General features: G+C 38.3%; 1 protein-coding gene across 1 annotated transcript; it reads right to left on the bottom strand.

The window, feature by feature from the left end:
• Positions 1 to 132: 132 nt before the first annotated feature.
• LOC131887413 (vinculin-like) lies at positions 133 to 9,875 on the bottom strand. The gene is made up of 6 exons (XM_059236017.1): positions 9,548 to 9,875; positions 8,658 to 8,867; positions 8,368 to 8,559; positions 1,018 to 2,760; positions 724 to 939; positions 133 to 624 (listed from the first exon to the last, which is right to left on the bottom strand). Exons 3-6 carry the CDS (start codon positions 8,548 to 8,550, stop codon positions 361 to 363), a joined length of 2,406 nt encoding a protein of 801 aa, XP_059092000.1. The 5' UTR covers positions 8,551 to 8,559; positions 8,658 to 8,867; positions 9,548 to 9,875; the 3' UTR covers positions 133 to 360.

Below are 9,875 nucleotides of genomic sequence, written 5' to 3'. Positions count from 1 at the left end.
TTCAAGTGTAGTTTTTTTTTGGTATGTAGGCTAAATGTTGACTGGTGGTGCACACCTGTTCGCCATGGAAAAAAATATAAAGGCTTACATGGTGTCAAATAAAGGAGAGCACATGGAGCAAGAGTAGATAAATTCTTGTTGTTGTTTTTTATTTGTCACTGTTTCATCACTGATGGCAATACTTTTGATGTTACTTGACGGGTGGGATGGGGAATATTATCGAATTAGTTTGAGGAAAAGGAAGCTAACATTTTGAAAGCAAGTGACCACATCAACTGTTAGAGTTAAACTCTCAGTCACATGTCAGTAAAAATTAGTGTTATAGAGACGTTGGTCTTGGCACATTCAAAGGACATATTATCAGTCGTCTTCGTTATTGATCCACGGCACAGACTTTCGAACCCATTTCAATTTGAACCCAGCATCGCTACGCACTCGAATCGATGCGGACTCAGCTGCTCCCACTGTCTCCCTGACAGCTTGATTTAACTTCTCCGCATTGAACACCAACATGTCCATGGCCTCCTGGTCTTCCGGTGTTTCGACGTTGTCAGATAACATAGTGGCCTTTACCGTGGTCAAGACTCTCAATTGAGTGCCGAGGGTAGGGATCTTTTCGCAAACCTGAAATCCCAAGGGAAGTTATGTTACTCTCAATTCTCCTTACCAAGGCAAACCTGATGGCGTAGGGAGTGAAAAATATCCAAGGAGTCGATGACGTACCTGGAGTAAGTTGGTACGAATCTTTTTGTCTGTGCAGTGTTTCCCATATTCCTTGGCCAATTCCGTTATCCTCTCGGAGACCTCGGCCACTCCTCGGGCACAAGCCAAGAGTTCTCTTTTGGTGCCTCGTCCAGGCTGTACGAGTTCGGACAAATGAGCCATGAGGAAGGCAATTTTCTTGGCTGCTGCGATGATCTCATTGTCCGTGTGGTCCCACTGTGACATAAAATGGGTAAAACATCGTTGAAAGTATGTTGAAAATGACTGGAATTTCAATCTTTCAGGGGTACTTACTTGTCTCACTTCTTGGTAAAGACCATGGGCTGCGTGATGAATTGGACGGTTTCCACTTGGCATCGTCGAGAACAGTCCGTCCTCGTCGTCAGTATCATGACCATTGGGAACAGGCGGTCTTTGGGGCACTCGAGTTTCACTTGGCAGAGGCGGTCTTGGGGGCGCTGGGATCAGGTTCTGGATTGGTGGGCTCGCAGAAAAGTGATTTGGTTGGGGAGGGGTGATCTCAATTGGAATCTCTTGAAATCCTTGTACTGGTTGAACCACTTGGGGTTGTTGTCGAGGAGCATCAAAACCATACATGTTGAGTTCATCAAATAACCTGGCTACCTCATTCACCATGTCCACGAGACGTTGAGATCCATGCCGCCACGTTTTTATGGTGCTACCGTCGTTCAAATTGGTTGCTAATGCTTTACTATTTGTCACAAATGGAGTTATGGCTGATTTCAGTCTTTCTCCAGCCGTTTCAACCTGTTTGCGAAGGTTTGGATCCTCAGAGTTGTCAGCTTCCTTGTTTAGAACCATTAAGAGGCGGTTTGCTAGCCGGGCAGCAAGAGCTGAGTTCTCGATAACAGTTTGAACATTTCTGTTTTTAAGCCCGCCCTCACAGGTTTGAATGGCATTTTGAATCTGAGCTTTGGTCTGTTGAAGGAAAATCTTAGTGTCCACAGACTCTTCACATAGGTCGCGGATTAAGTGAATGCCTTCGTTATATTGCTTCTTCAAGTTCTCAAAGTTCTCCTCAGCTGCTCGATTCTCGGGATAGTTCATCCGGATGGTGCCAGCATTGATCAATTGAGGGGTTAATGTTTGGATCTGCGTACTCAGCTGTTGCAATGAAGTGGATCGTCTTTTGTCTCGGGCATTAGCGAAGCCAACCAAATTGGCAGTCTTTGCTAATCGGTTGGAGAACACTTTGAGAGTTTGACTCTTCTCATCTACCGTCATTCGTTTCATAGCCAGGGTCTCGGAGGATAGAACGGCGTCCGTGAAATGTTTCAAAGGAGTTGTTATGTCCGCCATATCATGGATGATCCTGCCAATAACGGCCTCGTTCACAGTTAGCTGAAGTTGGCGGACGAGATCCGCGATCTGTTGCCGGGCTCTGGGATCATTGTTGTTGTGTTGTCGATTGGCTTGATCCAGGTCATTGCAGATTTGGAGTATTCTCCTCTTCTCTTGGCTGTCAAACCCATCACTAATCTTGAATCCTAGGTCCACAATGTGCTGAATCAGTTGTTGGTTCAATTGGGCGTCTTTGGAGCTCTTACTCGCCAATGAGGCTGAGAGCTTTTTCATCACCTCGTGGAAAGTCAAGTCATTGGTGTTAATACTTGACACGCCATTCGTCATTTTCGTGCCGTTATCAGTTCTGGCTGATTCTTCTAGAATCATGACGATCTCCCCGATTTCGTCGGTCATTCTTTTGGACAAGTAATTCCTATTCTCTATCGCTTCGTCCGTTCCACGTCCTTCGTTTCCAAGGATTTGGATAAATATCTTCATGGAACATATCAGAATGGGAGCCAATGTCTTGACTTGGTCCAGATGTTGTCCCAAACTATCTCGTTGATATGGATTGAGCAAATCATTCCTCCTAGTATCCACATCCTGGCACACTTTAGACAAGCACGGGCTTAAATCCTTGACGAATTGAACAAGGTCCTCCATGGTCTCGATAACTTCGGCCACTGCCAGATAGTCCAAAACTTTTTTGCAATCACGACATATTTTTCTGACCTGGATCATAAAATCGAGATGAAAATTGCTTTTAACATGGTACCCTTGACATGTGCATGATTAGTACCAGAGCATTTCAATTTTTTACAAGGGATCCCCCTGGTGAAATCTCACTATTTTTCTATTTTCAACAATATAAATAACTTTGTAAAAATCAACTACCTTAGTTATTGCCTAACCTCCACCGCACAAGCGTTAGAGAAAAATGAACAAACAGACAGCACAGTTGAGAGTATTGATTTACTATATCGCCTTAATCGAACAAATGACCTAAATGAACTCAATCACGAAAAGAAACATTATGAAACAGTTTATAAAAAGTATAAAATATTTCATAAAAGCTTGTACACAACTCAACTTGCATACAAAATTTAAAATGGGTGATATTGTGAAAATATCCAGGGCAAAAGGGATTTTTGATAAAGATTATAAGTTGAATTGGTCAGAAGAACTTTTTAAAATTACAAAAGTTTTTGAAACAACATCAACTACGTTTTACATTGAAGACATGTCTGGAGAAAAAGTTGAAGGCTGTTTCTACAATGAAGAACTTCTTAAAACAAAATTACCTAATTATGCTAGAATAGAAAAGGTTTTGAGGAAGAAAATTGTTGACGGCAAGGTGTACTTAAGAGTTAAGTGGAAAGATTATAATAGTAGATTTAATAGTTGGATTTTGCAGGATGACAGTGTGAAACTTTGAATTTTTGACTTAAGAAAATTTTTTTGGGTGAGGCAGCGCGAGCGCAGCGAGAGAATAATTGATTAAAGAATACAAAATATTATAAAAATTAATATAATAAGAACAAAATGCCTGCCATAATTAAAATAACTGAACCAAATGATGATTGGGAAGGATATAAACATTATTGTAACAATGCGGCATATCATGATCCAGATTATGCCATTGGACAGCCGCAGGCGGCCGTGCAAGCTGAGGCGCAGCGAGCTGCGCTTGTTCCAGATGATTGTCCAACATGGGATAAAATCATGCTCAGATATTATGTAAAGTATCTAGAAAGTTTACCTCATAAAAAATATCCTAACCTTGAAAATCATGTTAACTTTTCTGTAGGACCAGAGCCTGAAGACCCCAACATGCCAGCGTATACTTTTGATTGTTGGGTGGTTTTCTTCTTTGAAAGTGACCGAATCGAAAGAAGCTTTCCAGCAATTGATTGGAACATATGTATAGGAAACCCAAATAAACCACCAAAAATATTGACGGAAAAATCCGTTCAAACAACAGTAACATGTTACTGGTGTGGAAAAGAAAGTAATATTTTACGAGGCACAAGGCGACTCATGCACACCCCGGCCACGACTGGTCAAGCAACATGAGTAATAAAAGTTAAATTTGGTAATTTTAAATTTATATCCAACTAAGGATATAAATGTTTTATGCGACAGCGACGATGCCGAAGGCGTCGGAGGAGCAGGCTTAGCCTGCCGCTTCAATCAATTTATAATGTCCCAAAGCTAAAGCATTACCGATGTCTTGTGATGGCCAATGACCAATCCAGACACGTTTGTCATCGTTGTAAGACAATGTTTCTTTGTCCTGGGAAATCACTCACATTTTCAGTTTCTTTGACTGAATTTTTGTTTCTGTAACAATCTTAGTAGCTTTATTGAAAAAAGCATTTTCATAATCTTCATAATGAATATTCTTCTTTTTATTTACTCTAGTAATTCCCTTGGCCCGCTTTTCTTCCTTTTTGTCCAAAAATTTAAATGCATATTCTTTGCTTCTAAGCCCTGTGAAATGAGTAATAATTTTAGATGGATACTCATTCTTCATATATACAAGAGTTTTTAGATTTTTTGTTGAATGAAGACAGTGTATTTGATCATAATTTGAGGAATCAAAATGTTTACTCATTTTCTGTAATTCTATGTCCAAATCTTCACCAAAAATTTGGAAGATAAAGCTGTCAGTATCTGTCATCAACAGACGAATATTAGGACATTTTACCTTCAAAACATCACACCAAAATCTGTACATGTGTAATTTAGACAATTCTAGAATCTGAAATCTTACATATATAGGTCGATTTAGGGTAACCTTTGGCTTAATCTTTTCTACTCCTGAAAAACAATTTTCTTCTTCATCGCATTCTATGCATGATCCATCAAGTTCTTTGCATTTCTTACATTCAGAATATAAAATTACTTTCTTGATTAAAAAGGTTTTTCTTTGAAGCCACTTATATCTCTCTTGACTTGTTACCATTTCAAAGTTACTGAACTTGGTTACATCCATTAATGTTTGACCATACACTGCATTGTTCATGAGTTTGAAAAAGTCTTTCTCAAACTCATACTTTGCTTGTGCCCTCAATTTTGTATTATGCTTAATATATTCTTCCAACCATGCCTTTTGACGGTATTTCAAAACCTTATGTATTTTTTCAATAACAATGCCTTTGGACTTATATTAGTAAAGATTATGACAAGAAACAACATAATTCTTTCGTGATCCTAAATGAGGTATTAATTTTGGGTGCTTACTGCTCAAAGGGGTTAAAACTTCAGGAACCAGAGGGAAGTCATTATGATCATCATGAAACTTCTCAGGATACCTCAAATCAACTTCATAAAAGTAGTTAAATGTCTTGGTTGGCTCATATAATTTGGGTTCTACCCATTTAAAGTATCCAATAGGTAGTGGTTGCATCATTGCAAAAACCATACATATTATTCATATCAATGTATGAAATATAACTTGACTGTTTGTCTTTATCATAAAAATTATCCATGTCTTTGTTGTTTGCATGTTTTGTTGCAATGTATGAAACACCACCACGAATACCTCGTTTCACAAAATTATACTGATCAACATCAGTAATTAGTTCTAATTTTTCTCCAGTCTTTTTCAAAGCAGCTTGCCAATGGCATCAAGTCATTGATGCTGCAGAAACAAAATGAAAAGGATCTAAATCATAATGTGTCATACCTAGCTGCCTGCATGATTTACATACATCAACCAACTGAAGAACATCAGTTTTGAGGTAATATTCTTTTGACAATATATTCTTTCTTTTGAGTTTTACCAAAAATGTTTTATGCGTTGTTATCAAACCACGCATAAGGGAATACACCTTTCTTGAGTAGTGTCTTAAATATTTTATCATTTTTATATTTTAAAGACATAACTGGAAATGATGGCCTCAATCATTAAATACTTCATTTTTATTCTTGAATTTTTGTGAGGGTTGATAGTTTGCTTGATTCTGAATCAAGACTTCTAATGGTTGAGAAAGATGCATAAATGAATCTATGAATTGGAATTTAACATGATCACCATCAATTGAGCTATTCCAAGACAGTGTTACACATTTAGGTTTTTCACTGTTTTCCATCAGTGGAATACATTCAACCTCAGAAAAATATTTCATTTGCAATAAAATTGATTTATCATAACCCCTAAAATTATGTGAGACTACTTTTATACAAATGTTTTTCAAACAGTATAAGAGATTGCAATCATTGTGAGCATAACCTATAAATTTACCAGAAAAATGACAATGATCTTTAACAGCTTTATCACTAGGTTGAATTAGTAATTTACAAATATGACATTTCATACTTTCTTCATCGCTCGCTGCGCTTGACCAATGATCCCACTTCTTCCATTGGTTTGCTAGAATCCTTAATAATTTGGTTGATCTTCTCAACATCTTTTTTAAATTCTTTAATGAAATCCTGAGGGGCAGTCATTCCTACAAATTTCTTGTATTTTCCCATATAGTCTTGGAAGTAAGGTTTGTAATATTCAGATACATTGTAAAATGCACCAATTGCCATTATATCTTGCTCTGTTTCCTTCTCACTTACTTTTCAATTTACAGCTTCACAATCAAAATAAAATACTATAGGCAATTCTTGTTTTTTTCATACTTGGTAAATGAGCAAGTTCTGGCTTTTGTACACTCTTTGCAAGTTTTCATGTTATTCTCATGTTTTGGACAATGAGGTATTTCTTTGGCTTGTGCTTCATTTTCCAAACCACACTCTTCATCATGTTTCATTAATTTCTCTCTTGAAGCATATGGAAGACGGCATCGTGCACAGAAATGTCTTTTCCCATTTATGTTGATTGATTTAGACAATGCCCTTGACATATTTCTTATCCAAACATAACGACCTTCCACTTTTATATCGTTGCGAGCAACGCGAGTATCACGTGAAGTTTTATCATTTTTCTGAAAATACATTATGTTGATATCAGTTTCTGCATTAGCTCCTTTGTAAGACACTCATATGGAAAGGATTAAATGTTTATATGTCTCTAAAACATGAACATTTAAGGGAGGCAAATCGGGTTATTCTCTCAAATTTTTCAAAATCTTTTTCATTTAATCTTGTTGGAAAGAGAGATTTGACCAATTCGCCTCATTCAAATATGGCTTATAGTGAGAAATATTATCAGGACTATATTTAGGTGGATGAAGAGCTGCTATGATAGCATACTTGAAACATTCATTGTCAGTATTTTTTGGATTAATATAAGCTCCTGTTCTTATGAGAGTTTGAGGAAGTTTTATATATGAGGATCCTATTTTATTCTTGTATTTACTTTTTCGAAAATTAGTCGAGGGATCATATTGATCTACTCGCATAGTCATTTCCACACAGGCATGATATTGCCAAGCAGATCCATTACCTTCAAACTCTTCAATTCTGTTAACAAAGTAGGAGTGTGCAAGACTAAAGTAATTATCAAACATTGAAACATCTGTTATTGGCATATGTCTTTTATTCTGAAACCCATGCTCATGAAAAATTCTGCTATTTTCTTTTTCTTTTACATACCGATTTTCAAATTAGTATTTAATGTAAATGCTTCAAACCTTTGAAAATAGTCCTGCAGACATTTTTTGAAATCTCTATTCATTTAAAATTTCTCCTACATCTTTTCAAAATTTCCAGTAGTTTTGGTAATTATAAATTTCCAACTTAAAGTAGTTCCATAGGTTCTCTTAGTTGATACTTCACCAATATAACTTTTATTAACTGTTGAGGTATCTTCATATTGCTGTACAGCTTGGTTCTTATTTAAAAAAGAATTTAAGGAGTTTCTCACATAATTATATCCTTGAGATAATTTTTCTCCCCGAAAGTTAAATCCTTGTGTTAATTTATTTGCTATCCAATTCAACATTTCGTTGTATATTTTATTATAGAAATACATTTCCTTAAATCATTTTTCCAATTTGAAAGCATTTTTCGATTTGAGTATTTTGAGCGCTTGCGCGTGCCGCCTGCGGCGGTCTCGTGAACGAGACGGATGCCCACTAGCTTGTATGATACTAAAAGTCTGGTTGAACGAGACTTTCATCATCAACACGTAACTCTTGTCATATGTCAGTCTCATTGAACTAGACTTATAACATGTATCCTTAAAGTCTCGTTGAACGAGACTGACGCATTTGCACATGCGCTTGCGTAGTTTTAAAAAGGTATTTCACCTTTTAAAAATAATAAATAAAAACAATTTTATGACAATGAAATGTGATGGAAAATAAAAATAGTGAGATTTCACCAGGGATTCCTTTGTAAAAAAATTGAAATGCTCTGGAACGCAGGTACTACTATGATTCTCACCTGAGATTCGTCAAAGACAACCAACATGGAAGTTGTTCCCTGAAGAATAGCTCTTGACCCAGAAATGAGCCGATCCCGCCCTGCTTGTGAGTATGGATCTTGCTTCATATCTCGACAGGCCATCTCCAAAAGATCTGCCGCTTTTTCAATAGTTATCAGAGCCTTGGGCATCTCTGCTTTCATTCTGGTATCCTGAAATTTCAAAAAAGATATTGCCCATGAAGGCTGTCATAGACGAATGTCGAAACGGCTGGTCTAGAGCCTAAATCAATGCTAAAGTTCATTCATACCTGAGAAGAGTTGATGGTATCCTTCCCACCTTGGTCAAGTTAGCCACGGCATTGCTCACGGCATTGACCGGTCTTTCTAGGTCCGGCATTGCATTTCCATCCTCACCCTCTTCATGAAGGATGATGAGCTTGGACACTTGTTGGGCCACCGGCTCGAGGATACTGGCGATTGTCTTGGTCTGGTACATCGGCATCTTGTCAATTTATGTCCTGAAATGATGGAGAATGACCCTGCTTAAGCCACAACTGACCTCTGGGGTTGAGCGGTCACTTGTGTGTTCATCAAATCGATGACCTTTTCCCAACAATGCCTTTCTCCCCCTATGCTTCCTACTAAATGACTTCCTTACGGAGGGTTTTCGACATTTCTCCCACTCTTGGAACGAGGCTTCGTTCCATGCAACAATAGACTTTTACGACGTGGAGGAATTCTGATTTGATTTTTTCGGCCAACCCAAGTCGACTTTTGCTTGTTCACTTGCTCCTTGAGGTTTGGACCCTGGCCAGTGCATCAAACAGTAAGTATACACATATGTACTGTAGAGAGCTAAGCAGACAGCGGGCTTAGTAGATAAATCCCCCAAGACGAACGAACGGGAGAAGGCGGATAGGAGTCATCTTCATGCAATCTTTAAATAAAGGTGCTTCTTCTACCTACTTCTACCTCTTCTTCCTGCTTCTTTTCGGACCGATCACACAATTGATATCCGTAAAATAGGATGCTTTCACGATTCCGGAGTGGAAAGATAAACAAAGCTCCATTCATTTCTCTTCTTGTCGTGGATTCGATTGTTTATGACTCAATTTTCAACTTTCCCTCTTAGGGTGCTTTTTATGTTCGATGTCTCCCATCCAATGGCCTTCTGCACACTGCTACCATTCATTCTTACCTTCTGGACAGTGTTGATTAGATGTGGTCACTCAAAATACTTTGTCTCTCACTTTTATTCCCATTCGAATACATCAAGCACTTTCAATCATGGCCCATTCTGAGAAAAACTAAGCCACAATCCCAGTTTTGGGGCGTACTCTCTGCACGGTGGTGATGTGTTACACAGACGCCAGTTCTTGTTCTGTCAGCATTCAGCGACAAGGGTAGAAGGACCGATCGTTGTGCTTCCTCGTTCATGCCCCCATGCTCTTCGCTTGCTTCCCTGATCGAGCTTTAGCGGCCATGTCCATCCTCGAGGAACTGCCTCAACGGCGGAGAACCCGTCT

Source organism: Tigriopus californicus, chromosome 9 (genome assembly GCF_007210705.1).
Source record: "Tigriopus californicus strain San Diego chromosome 9, Tcal_SD_v2.1, whole genome shotgun sequence".
Lineage (NCBI taxonomy): Eukaryota > Metazoa > Arthropoda > Copepoda > Harpacticoida > Harpacticidae > Tigriopus > Tigriopus californicus.
This window is presented reverse-complemented; position numbering and strand designations above follow the sequence as displayed.